Genomic DNA, 15,934 nt, shown 5'->3' with positions numbered 1-15,934 from the left:
ACTGGATACAGCTGCAACACTTTGCAGGAATGTTTTGGCATTTGTCAACCAGTTCAGTTCTGGCTCTCAGTTTTGCCTCAGATTTCCATAAGAAATACTAACATAAGGAGTTGGGCAGAATTGAGGACATAAAAGTATTTAAGTAAATATATCTAAAAAGTATTCTTGTTTTTTAATTTAAGGAACAAAACACCAGTCAAACAAAATTATAAAATATACATAATACAATATTGGTTGCTAGTCAAAAGGACATATTATCTTCCAAGAGACCAGATTTTTAAAAAGCTGAAATAAAATTCTTTTAAGATTTTTTGACAAGTAAACTCAGAAGGACAGGAAGATCACAAGCTTGTCTGAGCACGAAGGAGAAAGGCCTGGATGCATTTACATCTCACAAGCTGTTATCCAGTGGGCTGGACTGCAGAAACCATGCAATAGGGTAAATGACATCCTCAAATAGTCTGCTACCCAGTCAGTGCTATATGGGCCAACATGCAATCACTCGCAGGGAACAATTTTTTCTAGTGCACCAAACCCAATTTTTTTTAAAAACACTGGAATTGATAGTTACCATCACTGCTCCTGGAAGATGAACCCCTTAGTCTAAGTATTTCACAGTGCTTGCGTTTATACCCACATAAGTACATCTTACACCCATTTTAGCTCAGCCTCCCCTAACTCAGTTATGATCTCCACTCTAAAACAGCATCTGATGAAATTACACTTCTTTCGCCTCCAAAATAGTCTTTCATTTCCTTAATTGTCTGTCACTATCTACATCTTCAGTTCAAGTCTTCCTGGTGCTAAGATGCCCAAAAGCAAACAGCACTGCAGCAGTGCATTATAGAATACACCAGATTCCCCTCATTCAGTAATTCTGTATTCAGTTCCAGACTCTTCTTACAATTGTATAATAAGCCTGAATCCCATTTTTTTGGTCCATTATCCTCTTTTCCCCCTTCCTCTTATTGCTGTTTTTCAAGCACATACCTTCCAGTAGGGAGAGTTATGGAGACTCTTAAAAGTTTATCCCACTTACTGCTCAGTTAACCCATTTCATTTCTGAATGGCCATGGAAATGCAGTTTCAAATGAATGAGTGAGTGGCAAAAGAAAAAAAAATCTCCAGACACATGTATCAACCAGGTAGAGACAGCCCTAACCTAGCTGAAGTTTAAGGTACACATCTTTAACACAGTATTTACAACAAAATATTTAAAATGTGTATTAAAATGGCAACGCAAATTTTGCCATGTTACCTAAATTTATTTTCCAAACCCTGGCCATGACTTTTATCCAGTGCAATAGAACCAGTACAGCTGGAGGGCATTTTGAAGGCACAAGTGGATGAGCCATAATAATTTTTCTGCCATCCATCAGTGAGGACTCGATGTAATACATTTCCCCAAGGAACAGAACTACTGCCTGTTCTTTCACAGGGATGGCTAATAGTTGATACTTCTCTCCACAGAGATTGGAAACAACGTTGCCAATCTGCTGGGCAATCCTGCCTCCTAGCAGCAGACAGGAAGATCCTACCAGTTAAGTCACTTATAATACAAGGACTGTGCATGGTACCACCTTCCATCCCTGTATTTCAAATGGAGTAGGTCCCAGATAAAGCCTAACAGTCCTCCGAAGATTGGCCAATGTCCATCACCTCAGCTGGATATCCCCAGTCAGAGCTCTGTTGAATGTCCTGGAAAAACAGCTGCTGCTGGAGGCTCTTTAAACTGTTCAAGACCTCTGGAGAGAGTTCATGGAAGACCATCTGTTTTTCCTCCTCCTCTTCTTCCTCCTCCTCCACAAGGTCATCAGGAGGCAGAGGAGAACATCTAGAGATGTAGCCTTGGTCTGACTGCACTGACTGTCTTTGGTCTTTGCATTGGTCATCAAAGACCAACTGGTGTTGCTTGTCAGCCTCCTCTTGGCAGAGAGGTGGCTCTGAAGGAATGACACTCTGCTGATAAAGAGAGTACATGAGTCCATTCAGATGCTGTCTCAGTTCACCTGAGAGGTTTGCAGGACTCTGGTCATCTATTGCTGAAACTTCAGAGTCATCATGGAGGATGATGTCATTCCTCATTGGAAAGCTTGTCTCCAGAAGAGGAACTCCTTCCATACAGTCCTCATTACTCAGCACATGATGACCAAGTATATTTCTATCTTCCATGGAAGAGACTGGCTCCACTACCTGAACTAGAGGAGTCTCATCTATAGGAAGGACCATAGTCTGAGAAGTTGGATCCCCATGCAGATTAAGCTGAGGCTGCAGTTTACAGCCTCTACTTTCACCTTCATGCATGTGGAGGTTGATGACGTAACAGCAGTTAGGGTCAGGGTCCCGTAGGTGCAGCTGGTGTTTCACAATTCCACCCGGTTCACTTAGCAATGAATCCACCTGGCTCTCTCTGTTTAGCAATTGCAACTCTTCTTCATTATCCAAGCAGATGGTTTCACACTCAAACCAGTCTGGGTGCTCTGTCTGCCAGTTCTTGAACTTTTCTACTGCCTCTTTCAACTTTCTCCCGCTAGGGGTATCGATGTAATTTTCAGCTGTGATTTCCTGGATTCGATGGATGCGCCCAGGTTCAAACTTCTCCAAATCCTGAATCCGAAAATAAATATCCTCAAACTTGTCCATCAGTTGGTACCTGGATGTGACGTTGAACAGATCAGGTATATCTTTTTCACTACTTATCCCCTCAAAATAGCAGACTATATACATTCCAAAACAGGCTGGCTTCTTGAAATCTGGCAGGATCAAATTCAAGGCTGGGGTGAACAGATCTCCCATTGGCTTTTGCTGATCTTGCTTGAGACACACAGGCTCACTCCCAAGCATGGCCTGCCATTTGGCCTGGGTGCCTCGTGAACATAAGATGATGATCTTAGAAGATAGGTCTTCCATTTCCTTCTTCTGTCGAGTAAGCCAGGGTAACGGCCCTAATTCTGAGATCTGATGATCTTCTAACAGATCTAAGGCTACAGCAGTGCCACAGACCGTCATCAGAAACTCAGCAAACTTCAGCACTACATCCACGTACAGCAGGTGATCAGCAGAGTACACAATCCAAACCTTTCGGGGCTTCAAGGGTGGCAGAGGAAGGTCAGTATATGGTGCTGCTGAAAGAAAAATATTCGTCCCAGTCACATTCTCAAAATTGTAATGGTGCAAGCCAGCAGCAATCAACACAGGAGAATATTTACAAAAGGTTCTAGCAACTACTAGTTTTGAAGGTATTTTGGCAACACATACAGACAACATCTCATTGTAGAAATTGAATATGAAAGTCCAGAGAGTGGAGCTGTGATTTATAACAATGCCTGGATGGTTCATGCAATTTCACCACACAAAAGTAATAAATGAGCTCCAAGAGGCTTGCAAATGTAGCTATATTCTCTGCTGGAAAACTAAGTGCACCTGCCCCAAAACAATCTCCTATTGCTATGGCTTAGATGATTAGCAAAGGTTCTTTTCCTAGTATAGCCTCAGCTGGGTCAAAAGCCTCACCACTTCACAAAGCAATTATCTCCCATCTGGCAAATATGGCATTCCAAATTCCCTGTACAAAGTTTCTTTTAGCTAAACAGGAAGATCCTAATGCTACCTCTTGGTTTTGAGAAGCACTTATAGAGCAGTAGGGCCTATGAGAGCCCCTTCCGGACAATTGTGAGAGACTTCCAGAATGCATTACATGTGCTTGATAAAACACAGGCAGGACATCTTACCAGTTTGCAAACCATTGTCATTGCATTTCCCTCGCCGGTGTCCTGGAAGAGAGAAAGTCACTGTCAGTTCTGAAAACATGAAATAAGATTAAACCCTTAAAATCACAACACCTTCCAAAGATTTAACTGTACAGGAATAAAACCATGGGGAGGGAGAGGCCTAATAAAAATATATACTAAATGAATAAAGACTCTTCTACAGCCAGTTCTGCTATGTACTTTGCTACATTTTTCCTTTAAGAGGAGAAAGAATGCACTCAAAACCATTTTCTCCATTTTCCCCAGACCTGGCTAGCCTCAAGAAGTACAGAACCCCCACACAATTTTTCTGCTACCCCTCCTTAAGAAAGGGCTTTTTTAAAGATAGCTTTTTCTTAAGAGGCTTCTCTGAAGAGGCGACTAAAATGTCCCTAGCTACATCTTATCTATAACTTTGATGTTAAGAAATTTTCCAAAAGATTTCCAATTATTCTTCTCAGGACAAAAAAAAACCCCAGTGAGTTGCAGTTTCTCTGTGATAACTGCCTCATAGTTGCAGCACAAAAGACTAGGGATTAGTCCTTAAGTACCCAATTTTCCAACCTGCTCAATGTCAACCTCTACATCTTGTTTTTCTTCTTCCATCATAATTGAAAAACATTTAAGCTCAAAATAGTATAAAATGAATTTTGTAGAGACTTTGTGGGACAGGGGAAAGACTACAGTCTGGACAAACAGGAAGCTTCTGTCCTGCAAAACTCTTATGTAATGTAGGAGAAAAATAAATGGAAAAGATATTTGTAGCAATCTGCAGGAAACAAAGGGCTGAACTTTGAAGTTCATTTTTCCCCTCATGAGCTCTGAAGTGCTGTGAAAATGGAGTATCAGACAGCATAACCTGCTGAAGGCTTTACTTAACTAGGTGGATGGTATTAGAATGTTGCAAGTCCTACGCTGTAAAACAGAAGAAGGTGTTTACATAGGCATTATCTCAGTGGCAAGACATCAGAACAGCAAGGAAGAAAACAGCAATAGGAATAGGTACAGAAGTAGGAAAAATATAGTACTAGCACTGAATCTTTTCTTCCTAGCTGGTATGAGTCTTACCTGCTCGTTTTTTGGTCATACAAATCACACCTGCTATGACTGATCCCACCAGTAACACACAGATCCCAGTGATACACCAGTAGAGCCATATAATCATATCACCTGCAGTACAAAACAGTGCTCAGACATTGCTTTACACAAATAGAGTTTCACCAAAGAACAGAAGTTTCTTGAGCAGCAGGGGCCAAGGGAGAAGGACCCTGGCTCTGCCCAAAACCACAGGTAGTCCAGCACTTCCCCCTTACAACATACCACAGTCACTTCTCAAAACTAATTCCTGCTTTCATGATAATGATCTACACCATAAACTTGCTCCACAAAGAACCATATGTGCAGCACATTGAAAATGCAAATCAATAACCTTCCTCTAAACAGCAATGTTTATCCAGCTTTGACAGGCATGCTGCCTATATCCTGCCTGTTCATGTACTCAATCTTAAAAAAATAATATCACCATTTTGGGTGATATTTTTTTTCAATCTACAAGTCTCTTTTTTCTTTTTAAATCTTGGGCAAACTAGCTCCTTACAGGTGTTGTTGCAGCCAAAAAAAGATGTCAAATCATTATGGACATGATTTATCTTGACATTCATAAAAATGAATATATGCAAGCTATTATCTCCAAAAGCTGGTTTATATTATGCAAATTTTTTAACACTGAGCAAAGTGACAGAAAGTATTTTAAGACTCTTCTTGTCAAAACTGTTTCTCAAAGAGTTTTATGCAAGTGAAGTATCTCTAAAATTTGCTTTTTAAGGTTCACACTGCATACAAACACTTGCCTCGTTAAATCATGGTGAAGTAACTCTTAACACAATCTATCCTGAGCTCAGTGTCACAAGGGGACATTTCCTGCCCATTGGGTCACTGGGGGAGGACCATTTGTTATTCTATATGACAGGAAAAGAGCAGCAAAACCAGTTTCAGAGTAATGGAAGAACTTCTTACCTGATGGGTCTGTACCTGCAAAAGACAAGAGTTACATTAGAAATTCAGCTCTCATCTCTAAGACAATGGGAATCTAATTTACAGAAAAGCAGTTCTCACTTGGAGCTGGTGAACATGGGATGAAAGCAGAGTGTCTCAAACAGTCTGTGCCACAGTTTGCAAAGAATGGCTGAATCTGCAGTTGAAAGAAATTCAGAAAACAGAAGCTATTCTTAAAAGCAATTCTGTTCCCCACTTTATTTTCCCCCTGCCTTGACATTCCCTGTATTTTGGCATAGGGACACTGAATTCCCATTTTCCTTCAGAAAACAAGACTGATCAAGAACTCTTACACTATACAATAAAAAGGCAATGAGCAGGTTGCACACCTGCCATTCCCACTCTATAGTCTCTGACTCAGCAACACTATACTAAGGAAAAGCTACTGTCTACAGGGAATACCTATATAAAAAACCTGCTCTTTCAGCCATAATAATTATTTCCCTGATAGAGGTAATTAGGGATTAGCCAATCTCAGAACAAAACTCTATACAAAAAAACGTAACATTCCTAACCTGCTCATTGCCTTTTTGGTGAAGGAAGGACACAGGGACAACAGTAAGATCCTACCTGTATTTTGTAGTTGCAGCAAGCTCTTATGTTCTTCTCTATTTTAATTGTGACATTCACTTGCTGTTGCAGTCCACCCTGCAGAAAACAGATGCAAGTTATAAGGGAAGGAAGAAAATGGAATGAAAGAAGGAAAAAAGAAAAGGAGTTGACATGAGAATATGGAGTGGTCCAAAGAAGCAGAATTTTCTATTTTTATTATTGTTTTTTTAAACAAGAAGCCTACAGAGAACAAAACAGATAAATGGTCTGGCCACCATCACTGCAAATGTCCTGTGTGACAGACGTGGTAATACAATTAACACAGCAGGCTAAGGTTGCACAGGTAACAGGAAACAATTAAGGATGTACATTGTATAACTTCAAATGTGTTAACGTAAACTTACAGTTTCTTAACAATGTGAATGTCTTCAGTTATTTAATATGTAAACAATAACAAGCTGCCTCATTTAATTAAAAAAGCTGTCAACACTGCTGCTTCTCACACTAGAATAGACAAATAAGTCGTCCTTGTTACCTGCTGTATAAAATCAATATCATGATAATCTAAACATATTGTTTACAATGATTAGCAGATACACACTCCAAAATGAGGTATATTCCCCTCTGCCAGGGAAATATGCACACAGCTGTACCAGCTGGTCTGTACCAGCTGTGTCAGTTATAACTTAATACATATGTGTGTATGCAGTATGAAGGGTTTTAAGTGTGGAAGGAATGGAATGATTAAGCAAACTGAATGCCAATATAACTGCCCTCCCCCAAGGAAGGGTGGTGACTGGTTCCAAACAGCCAGCATTTCTCCTCCCTCAGATGCCTGAAGGGGAACATTTCTTACATCACAAGACACTCTGGACCTACTTTGAGCTTCTCTACAACACATGCTGTAAGACCTACAGAAATTAATTCTCAGTTTAATTGAAACATTTGTTACAAAACCACTCATTCTTGATCTAAAAAGTTTAATTAACACCCCCCATCACATTCGTAAACTACTTTCAATGATTTCTTGAAACTTTGCACCTCAATTTTGGTTGATTTATTTAGTCTTATGCCCCGAGGCATTGACTTGACAAAGGTAACAAAAGGTAAAGGTAGTCAAATATCAAATTTTGGTTTTCTTTGCACATGTTTACAGACTGCTCCATGCATTATAAAACATCTTTTGATCTTTTATCCACCAGATTCCTGAAAGAAAGTTCCCCTTTCCAAAGGCAATTAAAAACCCGTGAAAATAATTCTTTGAAAGTTGCTGTTCAAGTGTGTTTGTTACATCTCCTACATCATGGCTCCACCTCCTTGTTTAGCAACCATTAAAGAAATGTTTGTCTAAATAACACAGAGGATATCACTTAGGAAGGTAATTACCTCAGTGAAATCACGTGTGATCATTTTACACTTCTTCTCATTCAGGAAACTCGCCACATGAATTTGGTACCGGGCTGACTCCATCCATGGGTTAAAGCTCACAAGCAGAGTTGTATCATCTAGGCTTTTACCTTGGATCCTGGGCTCCCACAAACTGCCTGGAAGTAGTGCAGATATTCCCAGGTTTCTCAACTGTCAGAAATATGTCAACAGGGCACCCATGTCTACATGACTCAAACAGAAAAATTTTTACCTGTCTTTATACATGGGATGGTTCTTTTCATTAGAGAGTCCTTGCAGTCTGCAAGAAAGACCATCAGTGACTAGTCAGAAACATTGTACTTCCATTTAGGAAAAACACCCATTTTCTTATCAGAAGCCAGATACCTAAGTCCTCCTTGATAAGTAGAGACCTTTGTTCCAAAGCAGTAGCAAAATTCTGCAGCAGAATAATATTGGTTTCCAATGTATAAGCTAGCCCCTCTACTGATTTTGTCAGAGCTTTTTTTTCCAGAACAGAGATAATTAATAAGAATAGACTGAACACACACAATACTATTATAACAGTAATATTTGACAACTCTTGCTAATGCAAGACCTGTGCAGAGAGGGTTATAGTGGAATTAAAAGTTCGTATTGATCCCTGGACCTTGAGAGTGCCACAGCAATAGATTCCTTCAAAAGCATTCTGCTCTGGGAAAACTAGAAGGCTCAAATCTTTCTTGATCCCAAAACATACCTCCACATTTATAATTATTTTTGCTTCATTTAGCAGATTGGCCCTGCTCTTTGGGACTTTCTTCAGAGTCAAATCCAGAGTTACATATTCAACACAGGGGAAAAGGATCCTTGCCCGTAAGTTGGCAAACCTCATCAAGAGGGCTTTAAACTAGACTTGAAGGGGGAAGGGGATGATGCCAGGCTACCCAGAGATGAGCCTAGGGGCGACGTGCCATTGTCAGGGGCAAGACCGATAGCCCAGCTCAAGTGCATCTATTCCAATGCACACAGCATGGGCAGCAAACAGGAGGAGCTAGAAGCCATGGTGCGGCGGGGCAGCTATGACGTGGTCGCCATCACAGAAACATGGTGGGACAACTCGCATGGCTGGAGTGCTGCGATGGAGGGCTATAAGCTCTTCAGGAGGGATAGGCAAGGAAGGAGAGGCAGTGGGGTGGCTCTGTACGTCAAGGAGTGCTTTGATTGTATACAGCTCAATGATTGTCATGACGGGGTTGAATGCTTATGGGTAAGGATGAGGGGGAAGGCCAACAAGCCGGATATCCTGCTGGGGGTCTGTTATAGACCACCCAACCAGGGCGTAGAAGCCGATGAAGCATTCTACAAGCGACTGGCAGAAGTCTCACAGTCGCAAGCCCTTGTTCTTGTGGGGGACTTCAACTTATCGGATGTCTGCTGGAAGTATAACACAGCTAAGAGGAAACAGTCCCAGAGGTTCCTCGAGTGTGTGGAAGATAACTTCCTCACGCAGCTGGTAAGCGAGCCTACCAGGGGACGTGCCCTGCTTGACCTGCTCTTTACAAACAGAGAGGGTCTGGTGGGAGAAGTGAAGGTCGGAGGCCGTCTTGGGCTTAGCGACCATGAAATGATAGAGTTTTCAATTTTTAGCCAAGTAAGGAGGGGGGTCAGCAAAACTGCTACCATGGTCTTCCGAAGGGCAGACTTTGGCCTGTTCAGGACACTGGTTGAGAGGGTCCCTTGGGAGACGGTCCTGAAGGGCAAAGGGGCCCAGGAAGGCTGGACCTTCTTCAAGAAGGAAATCTTGAAGGCACAGGAGCAGGCAGTCCCCATGTGCCATAAGAAGAGCCGGCGGGGAAGACGACCGGCCTGGCTGAACAAGGAGCTTTTGCTGAGGGTTGGGGAAAAAAAGAGAACTTACCACCTCTGGAAGAAGGGGCAGGCAAGTGAAGAAGAATACAAGGACCTCGTTAGGTCATGCAGAGAGGGAATTAGGAAGGCGAAAGCCCAGCTAGAGCTCAACCTGGCCACGGTCGTGAGGGACAATAAAAAAAGCTTCTATAAATACATTAACAACAAAAAGAGAGCCAAGGAGGATCTCCATCCTCTACTGGATGCGGCGGGGAATGTTGTCACGAAGGATGAGGAAAAGGCTGAGGTACTTAATGCCTTCTTTGCCTCAGTCTTTAACAGCCACACCAGGTATCCTCAGGGTATCCATCTCCCTGAGCTGGATGACAGGGATGGAGAGCAAAATAGGCTCCCCATGATCCAGGAGGAAGCAGTTAATGACCTGCTATGCCACCTGGACACTCACAAGTCTATGGGGCCTGATGGCATCCACCCAAGGGTGCTGAGGGAGCTGGCAGAGGAGCTTGCCAAGCCGCTCTCCATCATTTATCAACAGTCCTGGTTAACGGGGGAGGTCCCGGACAACTGGAGGCTTGCCAACGTGACACCCATCTACAAGAAGGGTTGGAAGGAGGATCCGGGGAACTACAGGCCTGTCAGCCTGACCTCGGTGCCGGGGAAGGTTATGGAGAGGCTCATCTTGAGGGCGCTCATGGGACACGTGCAGGATAACCAAGGGATCAGGCCCAGCCAGCATGGGTTCATGAAAGGCAGGTCCTGCTTGACCAACCTGATCTCCTTCTATGACCAGGTGACCCGCCTAGTGGATGAGGGGAAGGCTGTTGATGTTGTCTGCCTGGACTTCAGCAAAGCCTTTGACACTGTTCCCCACAGTATTCTCCTGGAGAAGCTGGCGGCCCGTGGTTTAGACAGGTACACTCTTCGCTGGGTAAAAAACTGGCTGGATGGCCAAGCCCAGAGAGTTGTGGTGAATGGGGTGAAATCCAGTTGACGGCCGGTCACAAGCAGAGTCCCCCAGGGCTCGGTTTTGGGACCGGTCTTGTTTAATGTCTTTATTGATGATCTGGATGAGGGGATAGAGTGCACCCTCAGCAAGTTTGCAGATGACACCAAGTTGGGAGGGAGTGTTGATCTGCTTGAGGGTAGGAAGGCTCTGCAGAGGGATCTGGACAGGCTGGATCGATGGGCTGAGGCCAACCGGATGAAGTTCAATAAGGCCAAGTGCCGGGTCCTGCACTTTGGCCACAACAACCCCATGCAACGCTACAGGCTTGGGGACGAGTGGCTGGAAAGCTCCCCTGCAGAAAAGGACCTGGGGGTGTTGATTGACAGCCGGCTGAATATGAGCCAGCAGTGTGCCCAGGTGGCCAAGAAGGCCAACGGCATCCTGGCCTGTATCAGAAACAGTGTGGCCAGCAGGAGCAGGGAGGTGATCATGCCTCTGTACTCGGCTCTGGTGAGGCCGCACCTCGAATACTGTGTTGAGTGTTGGGCCCCTCACTACAAGAAGGACATTGAGGTGCTGGAGCGTGTCCAGAGAAGGGCGACGAAGCTGGTGAGGGGTCTGGAGCACAAGTCTTATGAGGAGCGGCTGAGGGAACTGGGGTTGTTCAGTCTGGAGAAGAGGAGGCTGAGGGGAGACCTTATCGCTCTCTACAATTACCTGAAAGGAGGTTGCAGAGAGGTGGGTGTTAGTCTCTTCTCCCAAGTGACTAGAGACAGGACTAGAGGAAATGGCCTCAAGTTGCACCAGGGGAGGTTCAGGCTGGATATTAGGAAAAAGTTCTTTACTGAAAGAGTAGTGAAACATTGGAACAGGCTGCCCAGGGAGGTGGTAGAGTCACCCTCCCTGGAGGTATTCAAGGAGCATGTGGATGTGGCATTGTGGGATGTGGCTTGATGGGCATGGTGCTGTGTGGTGTTGGGTAGGTTGGTTTTTGGTGTGGTTTTTTTTTTTTAGGTTGGACTTGATGATCTTACAGGTCTTTTCCAACCTTAGTGATTCTGTAACATTTAGCAACGTGAGATTTACAAGTCTCAGCCTAAACTATGTCTCTCCTCCAGGGTTTGGACACAAACAAAAAGGAACAACTCCCTGCTTGAACAGCTGAAAGAAAATATTGCATATCTTAAATTTCCAACTTTAAAAGTTGGAAAATATATAGCGCCCCTGTAATTCACATGTAAGCTCTAATCAGCAAAGCTCCCTGCAACTGCTAACCTTGACACGATGCACTAGGTTTCTGAACAACAGTGGAGGATAAAAGCCAGGAAGTTCTCAGTATGACCAGATAAGTCAGGATAAGAGGGCTGAAAAACAAGTACCCCCTCTCCTTCTCCAGCTCACATTGACTGACACACCACATACTTTGCCATTTTATAACTACAAAGTCACATTGACAACTTTAAGCAAGTTAAGAAGAAAATTATGAACCAGTTTTCAAGCTGTGTTGAGTGCCAAGTATTTATAAACTAGTCAGTGCAGCCAGAGGGCACTGCAGATGCTCAGCATCTTCAGGGAAAACAACAAAATAAGTTCTTTTTAGTTATAGGAAAATTTTTATATACACAAGAAAAGGTCAGGTACTCAGCTCTATAAAGTTTCTTGGTAAACTATGCCTAACTGTGCCTTTGAAATCAAACTTCACCTGTCTAAATTTAACATTAGAAGCCAAACTTTATTCCTGATTTGGAAATTCTGGCCTGTACTTCCAGCTTCCACAAGCAGAGGGACAACTTTGGAAGATTTAAGATTAAGTAAAAGCTGCAGCGATAGTTTGCAAAGAGCATGAAAGATGCTCTACAGCCTAATTCACGTAGATGAAATATCTTTGCTCCTGCTCCACTGATGAACATTTCAGCAACGAAATCCAGAATACATAACATTGTCAAACAGCCCCTCAAAGGGGCACCTACACTAGTTTTCAGGTTTAATTATGAATTTCTCTTTAGCCATAGCTGTAGCAGAATTCTTGACAAGCTACAAATGCAATTTCTGAGAAGTCCAAGGCTTTGCCCAGCTTTCTAAAGAGCATATAAAAATTTTTAAAGCAATATCTTCTGTGTAGCAATTACAGTCAGCCAGAATCAATGGGTCCGGCCTTCACAGAAGAGTCCCTCCACATGCACCTTATTGCAAGCAGATATTTGACAAACTGCTGGACACAGGATCTCAGAAACAAGGATAGTGACTTGTAGCACAAATGATACATGCACTTTGGATATATACCACAGGGGTATTGTAGATAAAGCTAGCACCGCGGACTTTCAAAACGGCAATATGCAGAAAGGGCAACAGGTTTTTATAATACTGTCACCTTATTGCCAAACTTGCTCATAGTTCATGGGTCTGGAAAAAAACCAATTACAGGTCTACAAAACAACAGTCCTAAGCTCAAGGCCTAAGCAAATAGAGCATCTCTTACCAGGCATTGTGAGAGACATGGACTTGCAATTGTAGTCTCCATCTACACCCAGTTTGGGCAGGTGGTAGACAGTCACTTGGTAAGTCTGGCCAGGTTCCACTTCAAAACGGTCAAAAGTAAAATTCCACTGAAAACCAAAACACATTCACAAGGACTTAAAACAAGAATGTCTGGACTTAAAACAGGAATGTTGTAAAGGCACTGAAATTAACAGCTGACTTGGTCCTTTTCCACTGTGTTCCCTCATCCATATGACCCTTCTGAAGCCTGACTATAAAAAAAATGGATCTCAGGTGTATTAAATGTACTTGTCCCTTGGTCTATCTCAAATTCTTCTATTTGGAATGAGAAAAGTACAGTTATTTCTTTGGATCTCTGAACTGATACAATAGTCTCATGCCAAACAACTGTGTGGAGTTTCCACTTAATTACATTCTGAACTGAAAGGAAATAAGGCCAAAATATGCAGTTTTGAGACTGAAATTCTAGTCTAGCATGAATCTTGCAGTGCTGTGCAAGTGTTAAGCATTTAGACTTGCACTTACACATACATAGTTCTGCACCTGGCCATTCCATACATATTTTCTTAAATGTATACTGTATTCCACATATCAGCAATGCTGTGCAAATTCTGGGAGAGGCACTGGCTCCGGATGGTAAGCCAACTATGGCCCAATTCTGCATGGTAAGGAACGAACTCCAGATTCCTAGTGTTCATAGAGGGAGCTGCAGATGCTCAGCATTTTTCTGACAAGTTTCCTAGACTGAGTGTAAGCTGAAGGACCACCCCCAAGGTGGGGGGGGTCCTCCACAGCAAAAGAGTACAAGAAAGAAGTGGAAGTAAAAGGAAGGGTTGAGTTAAAAAGAAAGCTATAAATGTCACGCTGTCAAGCAGAATGCAAAATCTCCTACAGTTATTTACTTGAAGCAACATCCAGAACAATGGCACATGCTAGGCACTGAGAGCAACAATTCTTAAAACCTGAAGGATGGGAAGAGTGAAAGAGAGACCAAGATAAGTAAGCAGCTTGTATACAGTTACACACAAGTATAAAACAAACTGGAAATGACCGCAGGTCTCAAGCCCAATATCTTGATTGTTTCATCAACTCTTCTAACAGTCTGTACTTTTTAATTTATAACCTTGCTGTATGACAGTGAAGGCAGAAACAAACCCATGGAGCAGAAAAAGTAGTTTAGAGCCCTTTGCACTTACCCGGCCTCCATCCGGACGGACCTGAAGTGGCAAGTTGTTCTGAAAGTCAAACTGGGCACAGATCTGTTGATTGCTGTTCACTTGCATCACAGCCAGCTCTGCCCCTCGGAGATAACGGATGCTAGCTGCAGGCAGAGGACCAGAGAGATGTTTTTTCCTGTCATCTGCCTGTGTAGAGGTTGCAACCTCCACAGAGATTACCACTGTGCCTAATCTTGTCACAGTCTTACTCCTTTGAAACGCTGGGGATCCCAGCACAAAGATAACTGGTCATGAAAAAGTGAGCACACAGGGTTGACTAACAGCACTTTCAGCTTAAAGGTTGTCCTGCATAGCAAGAGCTCCATCTGCACAAATGAAGGGGCAGAATAGAAGGCAACTTCATTCTTTCAGACACCCTGGCAGTTCCACAGATTCAATGTTGTGTTTAGCTCTGCCTCTCAAGGCTGCTTCATGCAGCTTGGGCACCAAAGCAAATACGCTTTTATTTTGGTACAGACAATCCCAATGAGAAAGTTTATAACCGTAGCTACACAAAATGACTGGGTTACCCGAGTCACACCTGCTTCTACACTACTATAGCTATACTGAGATAATAACTCTATACAGCCCTCAGTCACAGGCCCTGCAGAAGGAAGGAATGTGTTTAATTCTGTCTTGAATCAGTACAAAACCATGGACAAGAGCATGCAAGGGAAATACCATATACAAACAAACAAAAAATAATCCAAGATACTTGGAGAGAGAGAAAACCTGACTTACTGGTACTCATTTAGGCTCCAACAATGAGACAATTATTCCTTTATCAAGACACATGTGCATATAGGAAACCTAAGTTACGAGGACTAGATTAATTGAAATGGGAGGAACTTGCACGGGGTTAACAGCACATAAGCTATTTGTGCTCTCTCAAATTAATTGTAATTTGTTCAGTTCACCAATGTAATTCCCCTGCACAAGGCTGCTGCAGTCATTACAACGCCTTGAAAAGGCAATGCTTGCCATGCGAACCTCCTTTCTCCCCTCATTGCTGTGGTAAAGGTGTGGGTCACTTCATTCCATTTTTATCTGCTTTTCCCATTTTAAATGTCATTATCCCATACTAGTGGAAACATTTAAAATTCTTGAATACCCAGCACACACAAAGCCCCAATTCAGTCACTAAGAAAAACCAAAATCATTCCCCAAAACAAACAAAATGAAGCAGCCAAGCCTCCAAATTTTGAAGTTCTGCTTTCATGACTAGATCAGTAAAAGACTTCAAGTCATAATTCTCCTCCTTATCCTTACTAGATCACACGTAATTCCTCTGCTCCATCTTCACAATAAACAACCACCACTTACCATCAGTGGCTACTTTCCATTCTATCCGAAGCACAGGGAACAGGTTTCCATCCATCTGATGGAAAACATCAGAAGAGACATGAAGACTGCTTGGAGCAGAAGGAGTCCACATGGGAACCTGCAGCCAGCTTGCCTCCATGCAGGTACCTGTCCATCAAATGAAAGCCACCATTTAGAGCATGGGCCGAGGAAACTGCTTAATTGCAATTATGGTTTGCCCTTTGGGTCAGGGTACCTCAGAGGGCAAAACTGGGTGACAGACTGCTTCACAGTGCAGAAAGGCAGTTTTCAGCATGCGAATACTTTATAAATTGCCTTGTAATATTCTGAACTCACTCATTCTAGGAACTTACACT

General features: G+C 42.9%; 1 protein-coding gene across 1 annotated transcript; it reads right to left on the bottom strand.

Moving 5' to 3' along the window:
- Window positions 1–1,603: 1,603 nt before the first annotated feature.
- Window positions 1,604–15,717, bottom strand: IL17RA (interleukin 17 receptor A). The gene is made up of 11 exons (XM_059816882.1): window positions 15,579–15,717; window positions 14,235–14,359; window positions 13,019–13,145; window positions 7,996–8,043; window positions 7,743–7,900; window positions 6,375–6,452; window positions 5,865–5,940; window positions 5,766–5,780; window positions 4,818–4,919; window positions 3,732–3,773; window positions 1,604–3,125 (listed from the first exon to the last, which is right to left on the bottom strand). Exons 1-11 carry the CDS (start codon window positions 15,715–15,717, stop codon window positions 1,624–1,626), a joined length of 2,412 nt encoding a protein of 803 aa, XP_059672865.1. The 3' UTR covers window positions 1,604–1,623.
- Between the last annotated feature and the right edge of the window lie 217 nt (window positions 15,718–15,934).

Source organism: Gavia stellata, chromosome 4 (genome assembly GCF_030936135.1).
Source record: "Gavia stellata isolate bGavSte3 chromosome 4, bGavSte3.hap2, whole genome shotgun sequence".
NCBI classification, from domain to species: Eukaryota; Metazoa; Chordata; class Aves; order Gaviiformes; family Gaviidae; genus Gavia; species Gavia stellata.
The sequence above is the reverse complement of the archived record's forward strand: the minus strand, read 5'-3'. Positions and strand labels throughout refer to the sequence as shown.

Excerpts from the sequence above, each read along its gene's own strand:
- IL17RA (XM_059816882.1), bottom strand. The coding sequence starts at position 15,717 with ATGGAGGCAAGCTGGCTGCAGGTTCCCATGTGGACTCCTTCTGCTCCA. Across the intron at positions 13,146-14,234 it reads TCCGTCCGGATGGAGGCCGG|TGGAATTTTACTTTTGACCG; the intron begins GTAAGTGCAAAG and ends TTTGGTTTTCAG. Across the intron at positions 3,774-4,817 it reads TATGACCAAAAAACGAGCAG|GACACCGGCGAGGGAAATGC; the intron begins GTAAGACTCATA and ends TCTCTCTTCCAG.